Source organism: Mixophyes fleayi, chromosome 2 (genome assembly GCF_038048845.1).
Source record: "Mixophyes fleayi isolate aMixFle1 chromosome 2, aMixFle1.hap1, whole genome shotgun sequence".
Classification (NCBI taxonomy): Eukaryota; Metazoa; Chordata; class Amphibia; order Anura; family Limnodynastidae; genus Mixophyes; species Mixophyes fleayi.
Window position 1 is genome coordinate 237464320 of NC_134403.1, and position 27179 is coordinate 237491498.

General features: G+C 41.0%; 1 protein-coding gene across 16 annotated transcripts in view; it reads right to left on the reverse strand.

Moving 5' to 3' along the window:
* Window positions 1–26723, reverse strand: part of LOC142138751 (mitogen-activated protein kinase 14) — a 138803-nt gene extending 112080 nt beyond the window's left edge. For 4 of the 16 annotated variants that reach the window (XM_075195674.1, XM_075195669.1, XM_075195670.1 and 1 more), the window contains exons 1-4: window positions 26477–26720; window positions 20923–21052; window positions 17287–17345; window positions 16988–17099 (exon numbers count right to left, since the gene is read on the reverse strand). In XM_075195674.1, coding sequence (XP_075051775.1) covers window positions 16988–17099; window positions 17287–17345; window positions 20923–21052; window positions 26477–26595 — 420 coding nt within the window. In that variant the 5' untranslated portion in view covers window positions 26596–26720. Of the gene's footprint in view, window positions 1–999; window positions 1058–16987; window positions 17100–17286; window positions 17346–20922; window positions 21053–26476 lie in introns of all 16 variants that reach the window. The other 12 variants (XR_012688107.1, XM_075195672.1, XM_075195666.1 and 9 more) reach the window with 11 other exon arrangements.
* Between the last annotated feature and the right edge of the window lie 456 nt (window positions 26724–27179).

The window sequence follows — 27179 nt, forward strand, 5'->3', positions numbered from 1 at the left end:
TCGAGATGTTGTAGATGTTCTCATTACCACTATAATCCTGGGAATAGAAAGCTAATTTTACAAATCTTTGTAATGACCATGGACAGGACAACCACGTCACCTCTATAGGGCATATTTTTTTATCACAGAAAACAAGCTCAATTTGTGTAACCGTTCTTTAGAATAAATCCATTCTCTTAAGTCATAAGGTTATGTGCCTCAGAACCCTCTTAAGGTCTCATATCCCTCTTGTCCAAAGCTTGAAATGTAGTTTAATGACTTAGTGGTGTACCACATGAATCGGTATCATTGTCTAACAATGATCATGATTCAAGTGGTATATTTAATAAACTGCATGTTTGAAAAAGTGGAGACGGTGCCTATAGCAACCAGAATCTAGTTGTCTTTTATTTAGTACATTTTGACAGCTAGGATATAATTTGTTGCTATATGCAACATCTTCACTTTTTTTAAACCCCCCAGTTTAGTTAATATACCCTTAAATGTGTTCCACTTGAAACAAACTTTTGCATGTATTATGGTAAATCCCACGATATTTCTCCTTTTGTCACGTTACATTTTTGTACTATATGCCTATATTACACCAAAGTGTGAGTCAGCTGTTGTGCCGTGTCAGCTTTTTAAAGTTTGTATTTAGAAGTTATTTTCTATATTCTGCTGTTTTGTGAACCCATACTTGAACACAATGTTTTAAGATATGCTACCCACTCAATATAAATCATGTTCAAGCTGTAAAAATCCTCTAGTTTGTACCCTTAAACCATTTGTCATAAAACATGCATCCCTGGTTGATTATGGTGGAAAACTGTCTCAGGTATACTACAATATATCATACTGTACATTGTTAAATTGGGTTCACATTTGGTGACTGGAAACCATGAACAGAGTGTCAACGGTTTCTTTTCGTCGAGAGACTCCATGGCCGCAATAACTATGGGTAGTGTCCTTTTCCAGGTCATGTAGAGACGGAAAGCAAAGAACAAAAAACACATGCCTTAGATCGTATACAAGGCACTCCCTTTTCTCCACTTATGTCTTTGAGTGACTTCCCAATCGTCTGAAAAATACAAACACAATACAATCACGGGTGGATGAGGCCACCATGGAGTGTCTTAAAGAAAAGGAAATAACAGTAAAGAATCTGTTCTTTACCACTTGGGACTTAATGGCAACCATAACTATGGGATGTAGATACAGCAGGTGAAATAAGTATTGAACACCTTAACATTTTTTCTCAATAAAAATATATATTTAAGTGTGGCTATTGTAATTAGATTTACACCAAATGTCAGCAACAGCCCTTGCAATCCACACATACAAAGCAATAAAACCATAGATGTCCATAATTTAAATTTGTGTGTAATACAGTGAAATGACACATGGAAAAAAGTATTGAACACGTGAAGAAAGGGAGGTGCAAAAAGAAATGGAAAGCGAAGATATCAGCTGAAATCTATCAGTCATTAGAAAGCAATCCTTCCAGCTGGTTCAGCTACAACTGATGGCCTATAAAAAGGTGTCACATGCCTGTCCCTTGAGAAAGCGGGTTATTGTTCCGTATACCTTCTTCTAGGTGAGACGAAGCACTGACGATGCGCAGACTACACTTCCTGCTTTCGCCACCGATAAGTAGCTGTGATGTTCTGTTTTGATTGTCTCTGTTGTATTTACGGTTACTATGCTGGTTATTTGATTCTCTTTTTATAACTTTCTTACTGGGCCACATTCGGTGGCTTCACATGTGTCTACTACAATATGACTAGCGTTATTGAATTTTCTCCTACCTCACATACTATGTCTATTTTTGATAATTATTACCTTTGTCTCCTCCTTCCATGTACTCCCACTTTGCCTCCTCTACCGTAAGGGTCAGTAATCCCCTTATACCTTCCCCACTCTCCTTCCTCTCAGTAGGTCATACAAACTAAATTGGTCCCTCGGGTTCCCCTTCTGGGTCCCCCGGCCCTCCGTTTTCTTTTGTGGTTGCTCTTAGTCTACCACCCCCCTTAGAGCCTAGGGCTCTACGCTGGTCCCCCTGATGGCTTGTCCATCATGTCCTATCCTCTACCAGCATTTGCGTTCTCCCCTCCTTCTCCTCACTGGTCGCCACCTACCATGTCATTCCCTGTACACTCTTCTTTCTGTCTCCTCTCCCCTGACATCTCCGCCCTCTTCTGGTCTCTAGCGCTCCCTTCATTGATTTTTCTATGACCCTTAACCTTATCTCCTATAATGTCAAGGGCCTCAACTCCCTTCAGAAACGGGCTAAACTCCATTCGTCTCTTAAAGGAGATTTGATATTCCTACAAGAAACTCATTTTGTCCACCATCTCCACCCCGAGCTTCGTTCCAGAAAATTTCCCTTGACATTTCATGCAAGTGACCTTAGGCAGAAAAAGCGTGGTGTAGCAATCCTGTTTGCGCGCCATTTAATTTTCGAACTTCATGACTCTCATAAAGATAAAGAAGGTAGATTCCTGATTCTCATAGGCACTCTGAATAATCTCCCCTGCACTCTAGTGAACCTCTATGCACCCAACACTAGCCAACATAGGTTCCTCAAAAAACTAGGTTCTTTGTTAGCGCGTGTCCATCAGGGTGAACTTATTGTCGCTGGTGACTTCAATGCTGTTTTAGCCCCAACTATAGATCGTTCTTCAGGCCCCTCTTCTTCTCCCGTGAGAAGAGATGCCCACACCACAGCTGCCTTACAGGCTTTCCTGAAACTCCATAACTTATATGACTCATGGAGAGTATCGGACCCCTTGGCCAGGGACTATACCTTCTTCTCTTCTCCCCATAATACTTACTCCCGGATTGACATGATCCTGCTCAGCCATGACCTCACTCTTAAACTTAGCTCCTCCCAAATCTTCCCTGTTACCTGGTCAGATCATTCCCCTGTTTCCGCTGTACTTACCTCCCTTGTTCGCCGCCCTCCTGGTGCAAGCTGGAGAATTAACGAATCACTCCTACATGATAAAGAAACTACTACTCATCTCCATTCTCTCCTCTGAATATTTTGAGACGAACGACACTCCTGATATCTCTCCTATGACACTCTGGGATGCCCATAAGGCGGTAATATGGGGTCATCTTATTGCTTTGGCGTCTCGGACTAAGCAATCCCGTCTGGCTAAAACTATTCAACTGACGGACTCGCTGAGAGCTTTAGAGCAACGCCACAAATTGAACCCTGATCCCTTGGTTCTCCAGGAAATTGCTTCTGTCCGTGGTGAACTAAATCTCCTATTATCTCACCAGGTTACTAATAAACTGAAGTGGCTCAATCAGCGCTATTATGAAAAGGGCGACAAGGCTGATAGATTGCTGGCCAACAAACTTAGAGATAAGATAGCGCCCGGAATCTCCTGGCTATCAAGGACTCAGATGGAGTTTTACATTATGACCCCCAGCGGATGCGCGCTGCCTTCCAATCTTACTACTCTAAACTTTATAACCTTCCCCAACCGTCCGATCCTTTAGTCTCCCAATAACACTCGCAGTTGATTGATTCTTTTCTTTCTTCTGCTAAGCTTCCGAAACTCTCTCCACAGGCTTGTGCACTTCTGGGGGATAAGATTACTAAAGATGAAATTGAACAGACCATAAAGTCTCAGAAATCAGGAGCCGGACGGCTTCACTGCTGTGTATTATAAGAGGTTTGCTGGGCTTCTGGTCCACCGTTTGCACACCCTGTTCAACTCAATCTTGACTGGGGGCTCTTGGTCTAGGGACTCAATGGAGGCTCGGATCTCCGTCATCCATAGAGAGGGTAAAGATGCTCATGACTGCGCTAGTTATCGCCCTATCTCCCTGCTTAATACAGATGTCAAATTATATGCTTAAATCTTGGCTAATAGATTAAATTCGGTCCTTCCCTCCATTATACATTACGATCAGGTTGGCTTTATACCGGGACGTCAGGCCAGAGACAATACCAGGAGAGTCGTTGATTCATATTATTAATACCAGGAAGGCCCCGGCCATCATTCTCTCCCTTGATGCCGAGAAGGCTTTTGATAGGATCTCCTGGAGCTTTATGTCCCAAGCCTTATCGGCGTTTGGGATCTCGGGTAACCTCCTCACGGGTATTCTAGCCTTATACTCTCGACCCTCCCCAAGAGTCATGATCAACGGTTCTCCCTCTGACCTTATCACCATATCCAACGGAACCCCCCAGGGGTGCCCTCTGTCTCCTCTCATCTTTGCCCTCGTCATAGAGCCTCTTGCTGCCTCTGTCCGGGCCTGCCCAGACATACGGGGTGTGCGAACGGGGAATCTGGAGAGTAAGCTCTCTCTCTCTCTTTGCGGACGATGTCCTTCTGACTCTCCAGCGGCCAGGGAAGTCGCTTCCTGGACTCTTTAGCATTTTACACCAATATGGGCACCTCTCAGGTTACAAGATCAATATTACAAAATCGGAAGCCCTCCTCCTTAATATTCCTTCCCCGGAAGGACTGGTACTCACCTCCCGCTTTAACTTTCGGTGGCAGAGAAAGAAAATCAAATACTTAGGTATTTTTATTACCGACTCCTACGATTCCCTTTACCGGGAGAACTACCCGGGCCTCTTTGCTAAAATCAGGTCCGAACTGCTCTCCTGGTGGTCATTGATCATCTCGTGGCTGGGCAGGATCATTTCTGTCAAGATGAACCTCCTTCCTAAGCTTCTCTATTATTTTCAGACCCTTCCTGTTCGCGTCCCCCTTTCGGACCTTTCATCTATACAAAAATGTCTGTCTAGATTTATCTGGAACGGTCGGTCTCCCAGGATTAAGCTGGCTCTCTTAAAGAGACCCACCAGAGGTGGTGGTAGGGGTTTCCCGGATTTGAAAATTTACTATTGGGCGGCTCATCTGAGCCAGATTGTAGCCTCCTTTGCCCCCCCTGCGGCACTGTCGTGGGTTGACATCGAATCTGCCTATCTTAAATTTCCAATTCTGTCCTGTATATGGGGTCTCAAAACAAACTAGATCTCCCCTCGCCGCCCAATGTCCTACCTTATTATTCACAGCTGCGATATGAGAGACCTGCCGACTCCATCTCAATATACCGATGTCCTCTCTTACTATTCTACCTCTTTGGGGTAACCCTGCCTTTCCTCCTGGGCTCTCCTCTGCCTTCTATAGTCCCTGGGTCATTGCGGGAGTTCGATATGTTGGAGACCTATTATCTCAGGGGGCCTTTATCTCCTGGGATGATCTACACTCCAAATATCCAAGTCACCATCCTAAATTCTATGAATATTTCCAGTTACGACACTTTGTGGGCTCTCCCCTCTCTTAAGTCTCCCTATGAATCCCTATGTCTCTCCTCACCTTTGGGTAGGGGCACAATCTCCTTTATCTACAGCTTAATTCTTAATGCAGTCTTACCTCCAGGTGGCAGGCATGAGAGGGAGTGACAGAGGGATCTGGGCACCCCCCCCCAGAGGAGGATTATTGGGAAACCATAAGAGACCAAGTCGCCACCAGCTCTATTTCCACCATGGTGAAGGAGAACGCATATAAAGTATACTATAGGTGGTACTACACACCTGACAAACTCACTAAAATGTTCCCCTCTAGTTCTCCATTATGTTGGCGGGGTTGTGGCCAGATGGGATCTTTCCTACATATTTGGTGGTCCTGCCCTAAAATATCCTCCTTTTGGGACAGAGTTAAACAGGTTGAACGCCCTACTATGGCGGCCTTGCGATCCTATATTTGGTTTATTGCCCGCATGGAACAGATTACATACCACCTACATGATAAGGATGAAAAATTTCATCAGATTTGGGCTCCTTGGCTTTACCTATAATCCCATACCTTGTGTAACATCCCCTCCCTTCTAAGAAGAATTCCCTTTTTATTTATTAGTCTCGGTTCTTAAAAAGGGGAAAGATAGTGATGAGGAAATGTGACAATAAAGGGAAGTGTGTGCTATTTCTCTTTCTTTCTCGGTGACGACCAGTACCCCCCCGACTTTATTGTTAAAAAATGTTATAGTATCCTGAATACTATGGATAACAACTGTATACTTACCTGTCTGTTTAATGACAACCTGTTGTCTTTGATATTTGCTACTCAATTACTTTCAGCACCAGTGACATATGCCCATGATCTGTATTGTTCCCTGTTTTTGTTTCTATTCCTGCAAATGTACTAATTGTTGATTGTTATCTGTACATCATTCCTATTTTTCAAGATAAATAGTTAAAAAAAAAAAAAAAAAGGCGTCGCATCTCATGATGGGTAGAAGCAAAGAGCTACTCAAGACCTTCGCTACCTGATTGTTGCAAAACATACTGATGGCATTGGTTACAGAAGAATCTCAACTGCTGAATGTTCCAATGAGCACTGTTGGGGCCATAATCCTGAAGTGGAAAGAACATCATTTCACCATAAACCGGCCACACCCAGGTGCACCTCGTAAAAAATTTCTGACAGAGGAGTGAAAAAAATTAGCAGAAGAGTTGCCCAAGAACCAATTGTGGAGAGCTTCAGAAAGACCTGGAATTAGCAGGTACAATTGTTTCAAAGAAAACAATAAGTAATGCACTCAGCGGCCATGGCCTGTATGCAAGCTTACCACGCAAGACTCCTTTGCTGAAGAAAATAAATATTGAAGCTCGTTTAAAGTTTGCTGCACAACATTTGGACAAGCCTGTGAAATACTGTGAGAATATGGTGTGGTCAGATGAGACCAAAATTGAACTCTTTGGATACCATAATACACACCATGTTTGGAGGAGAAATGGCACTGCACATCACCACAAAAACATCATACCAAGGTGGGAACATTATGGTGTGGGGCTGTTTTTCTGCATACAGTACTAGCGTACTGCATATAGTTGAAGGAAGAATGAATGGAAAAATGTACTGAGACATTCTTGATAAAAATCTGCTGCCATCTACCAGGATGCTGAAGATGAAATGCGGGTGGACTTTTCAGCAAGACAATGATCCCAAGCACACAGCCAAGGATGCTCATTGGTTTCAGAGACAGAAAATAAAGCAGCTAGAATGGCCCAGCCAATCGCCTGACTTGAATCCAACTGAAAATCTATAAAAAGAACTAAAGATCAGAGTTCATAGAAGAAGCCCACGGAACCTTCAAGATTTGAAGTGTATCTGCATTGAAGAATGGGGCAAAATCACACCTGAGCAATGCATGCAATGAGTATCTCCATACAGGAGACATCTTGAAGCTGTTATTACCAACAAAGGCTTTTGTACAAAAGCATTAAATAAATTTCAGGAAGCGTGTTCAATACCTTTACCCAGTGTCATTTCACATTACACAAAACTTCTATCCTAGACAAATACATGGAGTTAACTCTTTACTAGAGACAATGAACGTCGTTTTCTGTCACTTATCCTTTGGCTGTAGATAAAAAAGATGGCAGAACTACTTACTGATCAATGTGTAATCTGGACACTACCTTAGGTAGGAATTCTGGATTAGCTCAAAGTACAACTTTATCCAAGTGAACATTGAGAAAAAGTCCTTTGTGCCATAGCGGTTGCAACGCACCCATGCTGCAGGCAAATTTAATTCCCATAAAAAAAAAAAAAAAAAAAAAAAAAAAAACAGTTTCAGAAACACCCACTTCAAGGAGACATTTTGCAGGGGCTCAAAAGGGTCTGACATCAATGCATTCAACAATTAAAGATACAGCCACTAAAGGTCTGATAGATGGACAAATCTTCAGTGCCTGGAAGAACCAAACAACCGTATCTTGTGAGGCAAGCTTGGTGTCCAAGAATATGCTCAATGCTAAAACGTACCTTAAGAGTAGATGCCGCAAGACCTTTACTGAAACCATCCCAGATGAGGTCAAGGACCTATGGAACAGTAGCCACTACTGGGTTCAAACTAGAGCCACACCAGGCAATAAACTTCTTTGAAATCCTGTTATATCCATCGGAAGAATTCTTCTCTCATGTGTAATAAAATACCTGTTACGATACCAGTTTTGGAAGAATATTATCACTTCTGCCTTTTCTGTCTGAATCTTCTTAGCATGCAAGTGATAAGTGGAAATGGACTGGTGCCCCGATGCTGGTGTAGGAAGGTTACTACTGGATCTATTGAAAATTACAAAATGCTTCCCTTTCAGGTAAACATGAAAGTGTTAAACAGCTTTCCATGCTGCTTATTTCCAAAATGTTTACATGAAGACCCATTTCTTTTCATTACCATTTACATTGCACAACGTGTCACTGAAAATGAGCTCCACAGCAAACATGACAAGCGTCTGTTAAAATTACCCACTATAGTTCCAGAAATGACTTTCTTTGGTCTGTTCTCTTCCTGATCTTTAAGCTCAGCCAACACTTGAGCGTTTGTCTGGTGGTTTCCGTCAGGGAGGTCCTTTCGTAATTCATTTACTTATCAGTTTTAACTGGAGATCTCACATATGCCAAATTGCCCACAGAATTACTCCTATGGTGGATGAGCTCATTCCCTCAAATCACAGACCTTTCTTTACAGAGATTCATGTCGAGTCTGTAGTTCATGTGTTAGGGACTGGACCTTGCAACACGTTTCCTGTGAGACCACCTTGTTCTTAGAACTGACAAAAACGGAATCTGTTGTGATGGGATAAGACTACCCTTTATTTTCTTCACCATCCAGCCATGCTGATCCAGAAAGTACATTATCTGAGTATTTTGCAACTGACAGCATTCTAAAATCCCCAACACCACAATGTTATCCCTTGCTTCATCAATTCTACTATAAACATGACTAACACTATGGTAAAAGTGCTTGAAAATGTCACCAGTCTGAAGGCCAGGCAAGTGAACTGAAAGTGCTTGCCCAGTACACAAAAACTTGAGAAACTTACTCTGATGAGCTGATCTATGGATGCAAGAAAGTTCCCTTTGTGTATTCCATCCTTCAAAGAGCTATTAACTTTGCCTTGGTAGATGGAACGGTTCACCTAACAAAAAGGTATCTTTTTTTTTTTTTTTCTTTAACATATTCATCACCCAATGATCTGTGATGGAGTAGGTCCACATGTGTTGCATAATGTGCTATTCTAACTCTTACTGGTATAACAGGGGGCCGATCCTAGTAATAATCATTGCAGAGTTGTTAAATTTGCTCTCCTTTCCTTGTTCTTCAATGTGCTAAAGGATTGGTTAGAAGTAACTGGTAGAAAGGCTTTGCTTTCAAATTTAGTGGACAAATTTAAATCCAGCTGTATAAATTTGCCCACTGCTTGTATTCTGGTGCAAATAAGGGTAGTTATATAAGGGAGTGATGGAAATATACAATTTAAGGCACGGTGCTGCAATAAACAAAACAACAACAAAAAAAAACAAACATAACTTTATTTGGAACACCTGGCATTTAAGCATCCTCTACAATAGATCCCAAACCTGTATTGATCACCAGACTCTGCTTTTTAGGTTTAACAGGATATCCTATACACACACCACACCCACCGCGCACCACGCCGCGCGGCACACGCCAAAAATGTTTGCCAATGACTAGACAAGAAAATAGACATCATTCTGTACAAAGGGAGGAAAAAAGAAAATAAACGAACAGTTATCTAAAGTGTCAATGATATTCTATGTGAATTTATTAAATCCCACAGCATGAATATATAATAGCTCATATCTCAAAATGAATTATGTGGATCACCAAATAGAATTGGGCTGATTTAGCAATAGAAGCAAAGCCAGCTACTGGGTGTAGAATTTCATCCTCAAAAATGGGATTTTTATACTTACGTAAAATCCGTTTCTCTTAATCCATTGGGGGACACCGGGACCCTGGGTATAGAGTAGGGACAGGCAAACACTGGCACTTTAACTTTAGTTAAACAAAGCTCTGGCTCCACCCCCTCTATACCCCACCTCCTGCTAGAGGCCAGTCTCTCTCTCTCGAGAGAGAGAGAGAGAGAGAGAGAGAAAGCAAAGAAAAAAAAAGAACTTAACAACCAGACATGTCAAACAGAAGGAGAAACCAGAGCGTTAAGGGTGGGCGCCCTGTGTCCCCCAATGGATTAAGAGAAACGGATTTTAGGCAAGTATAAAAATCCCATTTTCTCCGACATCCTTAGGGGACACCGGAACCTTGGGGACATCCCAAAGCTGTCTCACGGGAGGGGACGCTCAGAAGAAACGACCCGAAGCACCTTTCTCCCAAAACTTGCATCCCTAGAGGCAAACGCATTAAATCTGTAAAACTTTGTGAAAGTGTGTACAGCCTCTTTTGTGAGCATCATAAAGAATGAAAACATCCTCAGTTTTGCGTAATTTCTGAGATATTTTAACATAAATTCGCAAGGCATGAACATCATCAAGATAACGAATAGACTCATCGTTATCAGAAGAGGAGGAATCAGATAAAGCCGGAATAACAACGTCCTGATTCAAATGAAACTTAGATACGACTTTAGGAAGGAAAGAGGGCTTGGTTCGAAGAACTGCCCTATCCTCATGAAAAACTAGCAGAGGAGGCTTGCAAGACAAAGCAGCAAGCTCTGAAACTCTGCGTGTCGTAGAAATGGCCAAAAGAAAAAACGTTTTCAACGTTAGAAATTTGAAATCCACCATATTCAAGGGCTCAAACGGTGGATGCTGTAAAGCCCTTCACACCAAATTCAAATCCCATGGTGGAACCGGAGGAATATAAGGTTAAACATGGAGAACACCTTCAAAGAAAACTTGCTGTCATACCTGATGTGCAAACTTTCATTCAAGATCGAAAGAGCTGACACCTGACCCTTAAGAGAACTAAGAAGCAAACCTGCATCCAAGCCACCCTGCAAGAACCTCAGTAACCTGGCCAGACGAAAAGAAAACGTAGGATATCCCTTCTTTTAGCACCAACCAATATATGTCCTCCAGACACGATGATATACATAGTGACATAGTTGATGAGGTTGAAAAAAAACACAAGTTCAACCTATTTTGGATCTCCTGCGATCCTGCACTTATATTTGAAATTGATCCAGAATAAGCAACCGCCAATCTGTTTCAATTGTGAAAATCCCCCCAGATTCAATATTGCAGTCCTATTTTTACCCTATATCCACTACTATCCTTCATTTTAATTAACGGTCGTATCCCTGGGTACACCTTTCCGCTAAAAATTTGTCTAACAGTTTCTTAAGCATATCTATTGAATCTGCCATCACAACCTTCCCTGGCAATGAATTCCATATCTTGACTGTCCTTACTGTAAAGAACCCCTTCCTTTGCTGCTTGTGAAATTTCCTCTCCTCTAACCTTAGGGCAGAGGTGGGCAAAGCAGTCCTCAAGGGCCATCAGTTCATGTTTTTAGGATTTCTTTAATCATGCACAAGCTGAGTTAATCTATTTGGCTGGGTCAGTAGTCCTCAAGGGCCATCAACAGTTCATGTTTTTAGTCTGTAGAAACAGCTGGGATAATTAGTTTGCCCACCTCTGCCTTAGGGGATGACCACGTGGCCTGTGTATGGTCCTTGGGGTAAAAAGTTCCCATGAAAGCTCACTGTATTGACCCCTAATGTATTTGTACATAGTAATCATATCTCCCCTTAGGCACCTCTTTTCTAAAGTAAACATGCCTAACCTTTCCTCATAACTTAATGACTCCATACCCTTGATCAATTTTGTCGCCCTTCTCTGAACCCTTTCTAGTTCCAAATTATCTTTTTTATAGAGTGGTGCCCAGAACTGTACTGCATATTCAAGATGAGGTCTTACCAACGATTTATACCGTGGCAAAATTACACTGTCTTCCCTTGCATCTATGCCCCTTTTTATGCATGCCAATACTTTGTTTGCCCTTGCAACTGCTGCTTGACATTGAGCACTATTGCTTAGTCTACTGTCTACGAGCACTCCCAAATCCTTTTCCATTATGGATTCTCCTAAATTAATTCCATTTAATTTATAGATTGCGTTCTTGTTTTTGCTCCCTGAATGCATAACCTTACATTTATCTGTGTTAAACCTCATATTCAATTTGGCCGCCCAATCCTCCAGTTTATTTAAGTCCCTCTGTAGAGAAGCTACATCTTGCTCTGATTTTATTACCTTACAGAGTTTAGTGTCATCTGCAAAAATAGAAACTTTACTCTCTAAACCATCACCAAGGTCATTAATAAATATATTTAAAAGGAGTGGCCCCAGCACAGAACCTTGAGGTACTCCACTTAAGACTCTTGACCAATTAGAAAATGTTCCATTTATCACAACTCTCTGTTCCCTATTCTCTAACCAGTTTTCGATCCAAGTACAAATGTTGATTCCTAGATCCAGTTCCCTTATTTTGTAAACCAATCTCTTGTTTTTATTTTAATGTTATTACGTACCAAGTAATCCTGAATACTGTCCCTTAAAATACCTTCCAGTAGTTTCCCCACTATTGATGTCAGGCTTACAGGTCTATAATTCTCTGGTTGTGGTCTAGTCCCCTTTTTAAACAACGGCACATCTGCTATTCGCCAATCCCTTGGTACTGAGCCTGATGAGATTGTATCTCTGAAAATTAATAATAGCGGTCTAGCTATTTCCGAGTTTAACTCCATAAGGACCCTTGGGTGTATACCCTCTGGACCTGGAGCTTTATTTATCTTAATATTCTTCAGTCGCCATTGGACTTCTTCCTCTGACAACCAAGTATTAATTAATGGCATGGTTTCATTTCCATTTTTATGTATTACTTCTGCCATTTGTTCCTCTCTGGTAAATACTGAAGAAAAGAACATGTTTAATATCTCTGCTTTTTCCTTAGTATCATTTATCAATTCACCCATCTTACTTCTTAGGGGTCCTATATTATTTTTTTTAATCCTTTTGCCATTTATATACTTAAAAAACTTTTTGGGGTTTGTCTTACTTTCTTTTGCAACGTGCCTTTCATTTTCTAATTTAGCCAATCTAATTTCCTTTTTGCATGTTTTATTACATTCCTTGTACCTATGGAAGGACTCCTCTGACCCTTCAGACATAAACAATTTAAATGCACGCTTCTTCCTTTGCATTTCTTCCCTTACCTTTTTATTTAGCCACATTGGTTTAGACTTAATTCTTTTACATTTATTTCCCATAGGAATGAACTTATACGTGTATGTTTCCAATAACATTTTAAAGACAGCCCACATTTCCTCCGTATTTTTTCCTTCAAAGGCTTTGTCCCAGTCTATGCTCTTTATAGACTCCTTTAGCATATTAAAATTTGCCTTTTTAAAGTCCTAGTTGATCCCTTATACTGTTGTTTCTGGAAACTAATTTCAAGTGAGACCATATTATGATCACTGTTTCCCAAGTGCTCCTTTACTTGAATATTTGATATTACGTCTACATTGTTTGTTATTACTAGGTCCAGTATAGTCCGGTTCCTAGTTGGTTCCTCTACTAATTGGGACATGTAATGGTCTTTCAGCGTGCTCAGAAACCTATTTCCCCTAGCTGTACCGCAGGTCTCAGTACTCCAATCAATGTCCGGATAATTAAAATCCCCCATAATTAAAATTTGACCTAGTTGTGTAGCCTTTTCAATTTGCTGTAGAAGTTGGGCTTCCTCAATCGTACTAATATCTGGCGGTTTATAGCATATCCCTATCGGCAACTTCTCTGAACTTTTTCCTCCGCTGGATATTTCCACCCACAATGTCTCTATATTATCACCAATATTCTCGTATAGAACTTCCTAAATACTTGGTTTTAATTCTGGCTTAATATAAAGACATACTCCTCCTCCCCTTTTATTTACCCTATCCCTCCTGAAGAGAGAATAGCCTTCCAAGTTGACTGCCCAGTCATGTGTATCATCCCACCAGGTCTCAGTAATACCTATAATATCATACTGCTCATTCATTGCTACTAGTTCTAACTCCCCCATTTTACCTGTCAGGCTTTTTGCATTTGCAAGCATACACTTAAGTCTATTGCCTCCCTTAGGTATTTCTTTTTGCTTTAAAAAGGGCCTCTCCTTATCGGCTATGCTTCCCTTTCCCCATTCTCCACCCCCTTGACTCTTGCTAAATTCCTCCTTACTACTCTCAATGTCTATCCCATAAATACTTGCTTGCCCCTCCCCCCAGGAGCCTTGTTTAAAATCTCCTCCAACCTTCTAACCATCCTCTCCCCCTAGCACTGCAGCCCCCTCCTCATTCAGGTGCAATCCATCACAACAATAAAGATGGCAACTGACCAAGAAATCAGCCCAGTGCTCTAAGAATCCAAAACCCTCCTTCCTACACCAATCTTTTAGCCACGCATTAACCTCCCTAATCTCCCGCTGCCTCCCTGGACTAGTGCGTGGCACAGGTAGTATTTCCAAAAATACTATCTTGGATGTCCTTGCCTTAAGTTTGCGACCTATGTCCCTGAAATCATTCTTTAGGACACTCCATCTTCCTCTAACTCGGTCATTGGTGCCAACATGCACCAAAACCGCTGGGTCATTCCCAGCCCCTGCCAACAATCTGTCCACCCAATCCGCAATATGCCGAGCCCGAGCACCCGGGAGACAACACACTGTTCGGCATGCATGGTCCGGGTAACAGATTGCCCTATCTACCTTCCTAATAATTGAATCCCCTACCACCACATTCTGCCTGGGTCCCTGAGTAACTTTGGTCCCCTCTATGCTGGTGAGACCATTCCCCTGGTTGCAAGAGGAAGCAGTCTCATCCAACTCTACCAATTCTGAACTGCCTTCCACAGTATCTTCATCCAATCTAGCAAATCTGCTGGGATTGCTTAGCTCAGAACTGGCCTGCCTCTTCCTCCCTCTGCTACCCCTAGTAACTGTTACCCAGCTGCCTACCTGTGCATCCTCCTCTATCTCTGCTCCACCTTGCTCAGCTAACGCATCAATGGTGAGCTGTAAACTCTGCTCCAGGTTGGCAATGTCTCTCAATGTTGCAATGGTCTGCTTTAGATCAGTTACCTGGGCTTCCAAAGAGACCAATTGCTCACATTTCTCACAGAGGTATAAACCTTGGAACACTTGCTCCAAGTGTGCATACATATGACAAGATATGCATTGAGTGAGATCATCAAGCCTGCTACCACGCATCTTATTATGGCTAACCTAACTTCTTATAGCCTACAGTGAACTCGAGAGTACTAACCTTTGCCATCCACTTACCAGATTAAACCCCTTCCTGGATTCAACTCCTTACTGGATCTAACTCCACACTTTAAACAAACAGCACTTGAAATCAGACAGCAGTGAAATCACAAGCTCAATGAAATCGCTTACTACCTCCTATATTTTGGCCGAAGTCGGTTTTCGAGCACGGAGCATGGTCTACACCACCCGATACAAAAAAATCCTTAGTTCTTAGTATCCTCAACAGCCATGCCGTTAAAGCCAGACGTTGCAAACTTTGATGACAAAGGGGACCCTGGGTTAGCAGTTCTGGGCGTATTGGCAACCGCCACAACCGACCTCCTGCCATGAAGAGTACGTCGGTGTACCAAGCTCTGCGCTGCCAATCCGGCGCCACTAGAAGCACTGGAACACCCTCTCCACCTTTTTCAGTACTCGTGGAAGCATGGCTATCGGAGGAAAAAGGTACACTAAGCTGTACCTCCAAAAGACGGACATAACGTCTTTCGCGACTGCCCCGGGATCTCTTGCACGGGAACAGTAGCGGGAAACCTTATGATTCAACCAAGATGCCATCATGTCGACATCCGGTTGACCCCATTTCACCACTAACTGTTGAAACACCTCTGGATGGAGAGACCATTCTCCTGGATGCAGAGTCTGCCTGCTTAGGAAGTCTGCTTCCCAATTTTCTATTCCGGGAATGAAGATGGCCACGAGTGCCGAAACGTCTATCCCTGTCTCAGCATTGTGCGCCTGAGTTGACTGTGCCCGGCTCCTAGGAGGGTATGAAAACATTGGGAGAGGGAGGCTGGCAACAGAGGCACCTCTCACAGCACCTCCGATCCCCCCCCCCCACCCTCTCCATACAGCGCTTGCCGCACGCTGCATACTGTAGATTCCTGCCATAAAATAATAAAGGTAACAAAAAGAGGGCAGATACAGCCTTTTCGCGGGGCACTTAAACTAGACTGGCCTCTAGCAGGAGGTGGGGTATAGAGGGGGTGGAGCCAGAGCTTTGTTTAACTAAAGTTAAAGTGCCAGTGTTCGCCTGTCCCTACTCTATACCCCAAGGTCCCTGTGTCCGCCAAGGATGTCAGAGAAATAATATTTTTTACTGAAGGTACACACAAAATGCACAATCAGATTTAAAATGGTGTCTAGCCCAACTCTGAAATATAGTGTAAGGCCACTATGTTTGCATAGCATGCATTATTTTCCTTACATGCAAAAAATTCTACACCAGGGCAGTCCATTAAAGACCTTGGATACTGAGCAAATGATGAATTTTGTATAGAAACTTAAGAAAAAGCAAACCCCTCTAATAAATAACATCTTCCCATCATGATATAGCTTTTCTCCCATTGTGGGTGGCTTCAAGCAACAGAGGGCCATATTTCATAGGGTCACAGAGCTCAAATGATCAGGTTGGAATGCTGATCTTTTTCTGCTGTAAAAATTGAGGGGCTGTATGCTCTAGAATTTCACTGATAAAGCCTTGTAAGTGTATAACAGCTACAAGTAACAAGTTGTTCTTTAGAATAACACGGGGCGCACATCTTTACCATTAGTACAGTAATTTTATCGTTGATGTTTGCTTGTGGCTCAAAGAGCTGCGAGCAAATATCAGCACTGAAATTACCATACAAACAGTAATAATGCGCATCTATTACCATAGTAACGGTAATGATGCGCACCTTATGTTGTCCTAAAGAACAACGAAGGGAATTAAATCTGCCCCTTAGTGCTCTGTGGCTGGGGTTTCCCTTTTATACTGTGGGACAGTCATCTAAATGTAGGCTCAGCTATAAAGCAGAATATTTACTACCTGTTAACCATGTTACCCTAGCATAGCTTCTGGGATGTACAGGTCCTGTAAACAATATTTCCTTATTACAACACAATTCTTAACCCACTTTTACTTGCCAGAGCATACCTTAAGTCCTCGCAGGATTTGATAGATCAAAAACTGCACATGATCATCTGTCAGCTTCTGACATTTCACAATATTGTTAAGGTCAGCTCCCATTAGATGTGTCACCAAATATCTAAAGTAGGAAAAATGTATAGTGATTTTAGACAAGTAGTCATGAAAATTCAATATCTCAATCTATAGTAATACATGAAATAGTTTTTACAACGTGTATACTCCATAATTTAATAAAAAAAAATAAAAAAAACACACCACACAAGCACACACAAAAATCCCTGAACTGAAAATAAACTTCTACTCACACATCATTGAATTCTTCAAAGGACTTTGTTGGGGTAAAAACATCTAAGAGACCAATGACCTATAACAGGCGAAGAAAAAACAAAAACATGACATGCACCTTCAAAGATTATTACTATAGTTGACTTTTGAAGTACCTAGTCTTTGAAATTCAAGATATTCACTAAGTGATATTTAAATATCAATTATAGATGAGTGGCATTCAAATAAGCTAGTAACCACTGTACTATGACAGATGATCAGATCTACTACAATTAGCCAGTGACTATAGCCATGTCAACCTCAAATCTTACAAATTCATAAGATAATCTTTGATAACAGGCATGATTGAAATATCTATCCAAGATACACAGATGAGGTCACAACAGCGATGAGTTGAAAACAGTATTGGGGCTATAGAATTGTGTAATCATATACTGTAAATTAAAAACTGTAAATTAAAAACATTAGAGGTCACTAAATAGTTTTGTCACTGTACACAGGCACAAAGATGCAGGCATTGCTTTTAATACAAAGCTTCTTTATTGGAGTGATCGTCCACTCTACGTATTAACCTTCGCCAACAGTTATGGATTCCATCAAAGAATAAACAGTGTGATGCAATTAACATTATATCACTTGGCACAAAAAAAATAAAAAAAAAATAAAAAAAAGGGGGGTAGATAGTGAATTAACCATTACAATTATTATGAAGACATTAACATAAGATTATAAGAATGAGCAGGTATTTCAGGTTTTAAAACTAAAGTATTGGGATTTTTCATTGAGGATTACAAAAAGTATAACGTGAATTTTCAGAAACATCAGGACTGAAGTGATTTAAAAAAAAAAAAATGATAGCATAAGCAACTAGCAGATTTATTGTTGGAGATGATGTGGTAATAGATAAGTGTTTATTAAACATGGTCCTCAGAAACCCTAACTGTGCATGTTTTCCATATCTCCTTGCTTTAGCACAGGTGTATTCATTACTGAATGACCCATTGTAACAGAGCCACAGGTGGTATAATTATTTCACTTATAACCTGGAAAATATGCACGGTAGGGGTGCTGAGGACTGGGTTTGAGAAACACTTTAATAGATGTCATTAATTCATTTAAATGGCTTGTACACCTGCAACCCTTAAAAGTGCAACAGACTTCCCTTTATGTATCCATTTAGTGGAGGGACTTCCACTTACATATTTATGAATGCTATTAGTAGCGCTTTATAAAAACTAGTATTTAGATATACAGTCATAGCCAAAGTTTTGAGAATGACAAGTATTGGTTTTCACAAAGTTTGCTGCTTTTAGACCTTTTTTTTCAGATGTTGCTATGGTATACTGAACTAAAATTACAAGCATTTCATAAGTGTCAAAGGCTTTTATTGACAATTACATTACATTGTTTCTGCAATGTTGACCCTTCTTTTTGAAGACCTCTGCAATTCGCCCTGGCATGCTGTCATTCAACTTCTGGGCCACATACTGACTGATGGCCACCCATTCTTGCCTAATCAATGCTTGGTGTTTGTCAGAATTTGTGGGTTTTTGTTTGTCCACCTGCCTCTTGTAGATTGACAACAAGTTCTCAATGGAATTAAGGTCTGGGGAGTTTCCTGGCCATGGACCCAAAATTTCAATGTTTTGATTCAGAAGCCACTTCGTTATCACATTTGTCTTATGGCAAGGTGCTCCATCATGCTGGAAAAGGCATTGTTGGTCACCAAACTGTTCTTGGATGGTTGGGAGAAGTTGCTTTTGGAGGATGTTTTAGTACAGGGGTGGGCAAACCAGTCCTCAAGGGCCAACAACAGTTCATGTTTTTAGGATTTCTGTCTGTAGAAACAGCTGGGATAATTACTGACCCAGCCAAATAGATTAACTCAGCTGTGCATGATTAAAGAAATCCTAAAAACATGAACTGTTGTTGATGGCCCTTGAGGACTGGTTTGCCCACCCCTGTTTTAGTACCATTCTTTATTCATGACTGTGTTCTTAGCCAAGGGAGTGGGCTCACTCACAATTTTGCCTAAGAAGCAACCCCACACTTGAATGGTCTCATGAGGCTTTACTGTTGGCATGACACAGGACTGATGGAGCGCTCAACCTTGCTTCTCGGGACAAACATTTTTCGATATGCCCAAAACAATCTGAAAGGGGATTCAAATAAAATGACTTTACCCCGGTCCTCAGCAGTCCAATCCCTGTATCTTTTGCAGAATATCAGTCTGTCCCTGATGTTTTTCCTGGAGAGAAGTGGCTTCTTTGCCGGCCTTCTTAACACCAGGCCATCCTTCAAAAGTCTTTGCCTCATTGTGCATGCAGATGCACTCACACCTGCCTGCTGCCATTCCTGAGCAAGTTGTGCATTGGTGGTGCCCCAATCCTGCAGCTGAATAAACTTTAGGAGACTTTCCTGGCGCTTGCTGGACGTTCTTGGGTGCCCTGAAGCCTTCTTCACAACTATTGAACCTCTCTCCTTGAAGTTCTTGATGATCCGATAAATGGTTAAGTTAAGTAGTATCTATATTTTCATTACAGATGTATTCACAGCTGTCATTTGCTACACTGTCCTATATGATCACTGCTATATGCAAACAGCCATAATAAGTGGTGATTGTAGCATAGGATTCCATATTGTAATAGTTATGTCTAGCCCTCCAGAGAGCAGTCTAACATAGAACCTGGTTAACGATCTGCAACATAATGCTCACTATCCATATATGCACAAATATCCAGAGATTTACTTGTAAATGGGCCTTCTGGATACCAGAAAACACAGAGTAGATAGGGCCTCAATGGTATTCTTGTGAATAGATCATACAGCACATTTTCATAGCAGGAGGAATGGCTTGTCAGGCCTACTTAAGCTTGAAAACTTGCTCAAAGAAGTGTTGTGAGACACCCATACACCACACACACACCATCTCATACTTAAAGGCCGTAAAAGAAAAAAAAAAAATACCACACAGAAAAATCAAGAGTTCATGGCACAATGGCAGACAATTCAAGACAAGTGCTCTTTGTCCGGATCTTCCTAGGGTGTTCCAATATAATGAGGTTTATTTAAGAATACGACTCAAATGGAATATAAAGAAATTGACCAAACAAAGGCTGGATAAGGGAAACGCCATCATTAATATAAAAGAAATCTCAGATCCAGAGGGACAAATGCATAATGAAAGTCTTCTATTCACAATAAATGCATTTCCTTCCCAGTGCAAGCAGCAACAGCGATTGAAACAGCAGCATTTAGCAGTGGGCAAGCAAGTATACATGAATATTAGCTGCCTGTACCAGCTATGACTCAAAATGCATGGAGGTCTGCAAATTGAAGGATTTAAAGTTTCTTTTTCCCCATAAGGTGCTAACAAAAAAAATAAAAAGGATTTAATTCTTCAAGACAGGTCTTCTTTAAAAATCAAGTTTCCTAAAATATACAATTGTAGTGCTTAAGTTACTCCTAGCACCTTTCATTTGTTAACTATGGAAAATCAGAGCACCAAGTGAAATAATGTAAATATACAAAGAAAACCCACAATGAAAACTAAAACCCCACTGTTATTTAACTTTTTCCATTTTTTCCCCATCTAGATGTTGCACAATAGATCCCTGGATTAATATTAAATGGGAAAGACATTGAAGATAACTTACATTTTCATGCTTCATGTGCTTAAGCAGACGAAGTTCCCTATAGGTACGCTTGGCATGGATGATGGACTGAAAGGGCCGTGAAAGCTTTTTCACTGCCACACGCTGTTCTGTCTTAGTATCAAATGCTGAGCTGTGTGTAAGGGGAAAAAAAAAAAAAAGTTTGTAAAGACTGTTAAAAATAAAATTAGGCAGCATAGGATCGCTCACACTTTTCATTCAAGCACAGTGTTCTCCCCAGAAAATTATGCCAGGAGGCATTAAAAAGTAGCCGGGTGAGGGCAGTATAATAGAAAAAAAAATGTTGGAGGTTATTGCCAACGTTTATTTATAAGGACTCTTGCAGTTATTGCCTTCTTGCTGGCTGATCTGGACACTTATTTTTTTTAAATGAATTAAATTGCTTTCATGCCTGGCACTTGAACCTCTGCCTGCCTAGACTGGTCAGTCTGGTTGTCAGTGGTCTATCACACTTTGCTGGCTGCAGTGGGCACAGTGCTTATTATAATAGGACAAGCCATTGTTTATCCTATTATAATAGAACTCTTTTGGACTCCAAGAGCATGGTGGCAAGTAAAAACAGCCAAGTGGAGCAGCTAGAAAATAGGTCCTGGAGAGAACACTGAAGCAGATACTTGGCTTACCACATACAGTTTTATGACCAGTAATATTAAATATCTCTAATAGCTTCAAAAAGGGTTATAATGAAAGTTGCCTACGCTCCCTGAATATCAAGGAGAGCCCCAAATTATTGACAGCCCTCTCTGACCCCCAGAGAATAGAAAATTATTGCTGAAGTTCACTCATTGGCCGGAAAAGTCGGCAGGTATGTGCCATGACGACACAAATGGAGCCTTAGTGATCAGCAGAGTGATGATGTGATTTGTGGCATCATACACTGTCACACTTGATGCAAACATCATCAAGCCCTTTACAATGACACTTCTTACCTTCTCCCAGGTATGATTAAAGTTCCTGTCTTTCCTGACAGTAAGTTCACTCTAAACTTTGAGTATATCAAAGGCTGCATTACTGACTATTAAGCTGGCTACACAATACAGGCTTTGCAACAGATTAGTGTGCCAATCACACGATAAACGACTGTTCGGCCAGATATAGCATTAGTGTGTACACTAAAACTAACGATTGTCGCTCCAAAGCACATCGTATTGTTTACATTGATGTTTACAATGTCTTTCCAATTCTGCAGTGCGTATGCACTCACGATCAGGATCTCCATAGAGTTTACACAGTCATTATTTTTCAGCAGATGCTTATGACAGATGAAGAGCACAGATCTGAGGGTAAATGTTTTAAAACATGTATAGTGTGTACACATGAATTGTCAAACTGATCTGGACTTTTTGTTTCTCAGTCATTTGTAAAATCATTACTAATATAGCATCAGGGAAAAAATTCTATAGTGTGTACCCAGCCTAAGATGTGGAAAAATGCTTCTGGAGCAGGTTGCCATGCTAGAAAAAGGGTGCTTCTCTAACAGACAGAGTAAGAGACAGATTTGAAGCAATGCCATATGTGGACAGTGATTCATACACAGCTACATAGTCAATGTCGTCACAGTAACTCAAATGTCTGTCGAGAAGGGGAGAAAAAAAAAATGTCTTTTACCTTTATGAGAACCACTGCCCTAAGGATCTGGGTTTCACTTCAGTTGTCTGCTGAAGTGTGGTGGCAATATTTTACTCTATGGGGGGTATTCAATTGTTAGCGAGATGCGTTAAAATTTTGCGCTCGAAAAAAAAAAAACCCGCTTAATTCAATTGTTTTTTTGCATTCACCCCCTCGCGCTCTATTATTGGTCCTAGTGAGTTTGAAATGAGGAGTGGTTAAGGCACTCATTTTCCTATAAAAAAAATAAAAGTAAATTAATGCAATCAAGAATGGCCCCAGCACTGCAAGCAACAATGGCCCCCCCTGTACAGCAGAATTAAAGATTTTACAAGGAGGTACATTTTTTGAAATTTACAAACATTTGAACACTGGCCAAGCATGGACATTTGTAAGGTACAAATATCTGTGGGACAGTGGGCAAGCCGGACCTTTCTTCGAAGGTAAAAATATTTGTTGGGACTTTGCGTAAATGAGTGTGTGTAGGTAAAGCATCATAAAACTGAGGATTTCGTCCATGGCGAGTTTTTTTCAAAATTAAAATCTATGGTGTACATGAGGGTGTTTACTGTATTTCTTGGGGTTTTATTATTTTTAATAAAGATTTGTGGTTGGAATGAGGGTGTTGTGCTTTTATTTTACATTTTGCTTTGTGGAACTACAGATCACAGCCAGCCGTGGGTGTAAGAGCATGTTGGCACTTGTGGTTCTACTACAAGTGCAAACATGCCCTGGGTGCTATGGGTACGCTGGTGCTTGTAGTTAGACAAGTAGCAGCATGCCCACACTATTTAGGACAACATGGCTGGCTGGGACATGTAGTTCCACAAGTAAAGAAATTTTTTTTTGTTTTTTTTCATACAAAATCCTCATTTATTACCCTACTACCCACAGCCCAGGGGTAGTAGGAAGAGCCCTAGTGCTATCGGCACTGGCCTTGGTGTCCAGCTTACATTTTTCAGCGGACCACAATCCCTAGGGAATCCAGGCCAGCGCTGAACAGTCTATGGGTGTTTAGTCATTATGGCCGTGGGACCCAAACTGCGTTTCCCCCCCCCCCTCCCTGTTATAGTGCCCATCACCCCGGCTGGTTTGCCTAGTGCTGGTTCAATTAAATTAGGGGGAACCCTACGTCAAATTTTTCACACATCAATAGCCCGCCAGCACTAGGGCGAAGACTAAATAGAGTGGGGAGCAAACGATTTTGCTTTTAAAAAAAAAAATAAAAAAACATGATACTTTTGGCACAACCACCCCCCCCCCCTTAAAAACAAGAAAATAATATAAAAAAGTTTAAACACATGCACCACTTTTTTCTAAAGGGGGAAATTTCCAAAAATTATTAATTATTATACACTTTTTTCAGTACTTTTCTTTTTTTAGGTTACTTTTATGAACTTTTACACCTATTTTCTCAGTTTAATGTATATTTTTCTTAACTTAATAAAAATAAATTTTCTTTGAGCAGACCATGGAGGTGCGAGATAAAACAGCATATTTGCCTTTTTCACACTCAGCGTTAAAAAACAATTGAATAGCTTTTTCCGCTACGGGTTCGCAGCCAGCCTATACTTTAACATTGACAAACGCTTGGAGCGCGATAACACCGCTTCGGTAAAAAAAATAAAAAAAATAGAATTGCGTGAGAAGTTTTCGCGCTCGAAAATAAGGTAAAATAGCAAAAAAATGACTTTTCACGCTCGAACTTCCAAACTCGCTAACAATTGAATACCCCCCTATCAATTTATTGTTATAATTTTTTTATCCTATTGGGCTAGATAATTGATTGTATTGAACATATGGCATGCACTTAGTAGAAATAGATTATATAATGATCTACACAAATTTCTTTTGGAAATGCCTCTTTATGTTGTTCCAATTGGCTGCTGAAGGAAAGAGCACCCTTTCACTTGGTTACAGTGGGTTTTTGGGTTTTTTTCATCTAGCAAATGGAGAGAGACAAATAAATTATTCTTAACAGTTGCTTTTGAATGTTTGTTAAAAGCTGAACAAATCATTTTGTATTCACAATTTATCTCTGAAAATTTACATTTTTGGGTTTGTCATTCTTTTTTGAAAGTGCACCTAGCAGCTATTTTATTGAATGATCTATTCATAAATCAGCCTACCAATTCACCAAGAACAAGTGCATCAATACTAGTCATTAACTGTTTATTATTATTTATACAGCACAGCAATATACAGAGATTATTTACATTAGTCCCTGCCCCACTGGGGTTTACAGTCTACATTCCATACCCCCCACACACATGGTGCTTTTAGTCAGAACCCAAATAACCTACCAGTATGATTTTGTACTGTGGGAGTAAACCCACACTGGGAGAACATACAAACTCCACATAGATGGGTTCTAATCTGGCTAGGCCATAAGACACCAAAGCTCTGAGGCAACAATGTTAGCTACTGTGCCACCAACAAGCTGCCCAGATGTTACCGATTCTTAACATATTGACAGACTACATTCCCATGCATTTGTTCAGCTCACAAAATAACCTTTATAGAGTGTTGCCTATAGGTACTCTTACAAAACTATGCTCCAAGCAGACACTCTAAACCTGCGATTCTCGTGTAATTAATTGTTCAATTATTGAAATGTGCAGACTATTTAAAGCACATATTAATAGATCATTTGTTTATGCTAGCGAGGGAAACTGAGCAAAATAACATTTAAGAGACTGAATGCAGCCTGAGTTTTAAGATTCTCTCACATGGACTGTCACATGCACCATAACAGCAAATACAACTTGTGCAAAGTTAGGTCTCATTCAGATAAGCCATTATGAGGTGTGAAGCCAGAAATTGGTGTATGCAATATACAGTCAATAAAGGAGGGGTAGGGTATGTGTAAAATATACAGCCAGCTTTTCTTATTTGGCAAGTGATATATGTGAAATATAAAGCGCTACAGAATATGCTGGTGCATAATAAATGTTGATGATGAAATATACAGCGACAATAGGATGAGTAAGGAAGTCTTTGTAAAATATGTGCAATGCACTTTGGGGCACTAGGGGAGTGCAATATGTGCCTAAGGGAAATAGTGGGGGTTGGGAAATCTGTGCACAGCAATTGGCCGACTGGGGGGGGACCAAGGAGTAGCTTCATGAAATGTACCCAACAATTTGGGTGTGTGGATATCTGTGTGCAATGTATGGCAAACTTTGTTGGGGTGTGGGAGCGCTTTGTGTGCGAGATTTGTATAAACCTTTTGTCCATTTGCATTGCAAGCAAATACTACATGTAAAACAGTTTGTTTATACAAATAAACACATCAAGCATTTTATTGGACTCCAAATTAAATGAACTGAGATTTGCACTACTGTATTTTCACATTTGGAAGACTCCAATATTAAGATAAAATGCCCAAGATTTTGCAAAATATTAACTATACAGAAATAGCTTTTGATGAAGGCATGCATCTTGAATATACATTTTGAATGTAACAAATGTTATTTAAATGCTAGTTTAAATCTTCAAAATAAGCACATCTAATTTCCACAGTCTTGCTTTATGTGTAATTGCATGGCTGTTCTACAGCTTCGTGCATAAGTATTTTGGTTCAAAATACTTTTGAGTCTGCAATCTGTAGACTGTACAGTTGCAAATATAGCATATACCTAAATTATAACACACGAGAATACACAAGTTTACAGGTCACTGAAACTTACTTGTTCACTGTGCAATGCGGAACAATAAAAAGTCCCTTCTTTCCTAATCGTTACCAGTGCAAGCAGCGAGCTGTAGGCCTCAATGTACTGCAAGGAATTGGACACAGGAAGACTGACACACTGAGATGTGGCCTGGAAGACTATGCATCACCAACTTACACATCAAGCCCATGCAATCGCCATACGAAAGCGACACGGAGCTGGGCAGCTACCATAGTAGTTACTTCGACTGGACTTACCACACCGAGCCGTAAGCCCCGGAGCCCACAGGACTCAGGTTCTGATACCTCTCAGGCACTTCCCATAGGGTCTTATTCAGCTCCTGTCGGTAAAATCCAAAAGGGGAATTGGAGGACATTGCTGCAACGCCCCACGCCGTTCACAGCGAGTCCGCCCGACTCCACACTCAGCAACCCCAGATGACTTAGCGAAGTACACCCACAGTTCCCGCGAGACTCCCCACGCGTTGCGCAACTTGCATTCTACCCAGCGCATGCGTGGTGTAAGTGGAAGGTCGGATACACGAGTGTCTACAAACCTCCACTCACTTTTGTAATTACTGTAGCTGACGCCTTTCATTCATTAAAAGCGGCTGTCGACTCTCGAGTTTGGTGACTGTACACCGCACGTATAGACACAGAATTACTATGGCCTGAGTAGTTAAATTGTTTCCCTTGGATAACCCTGTTCGTTTGATGGAGCCAGGGCCTGATTAAGGGTTCTGGCCGCCCTAGGCTAATACGGCCGCAGCGCCCCCCCCCCCCCCCTTCTCCGAATATATAGGTGTATAGGAACACTCCTGAATATGAATGTTCAGGTGTATTCTCCAGCATTCAAATTTAGACAGATTGTGCCATTGTCTCTTACCTGTTCTTGCTCTTCTCTCTTGCAACTTTGTTATCCTCTCGCTGGCTTCTGGAAAGTTGGCGTCCTGTTTTGAAA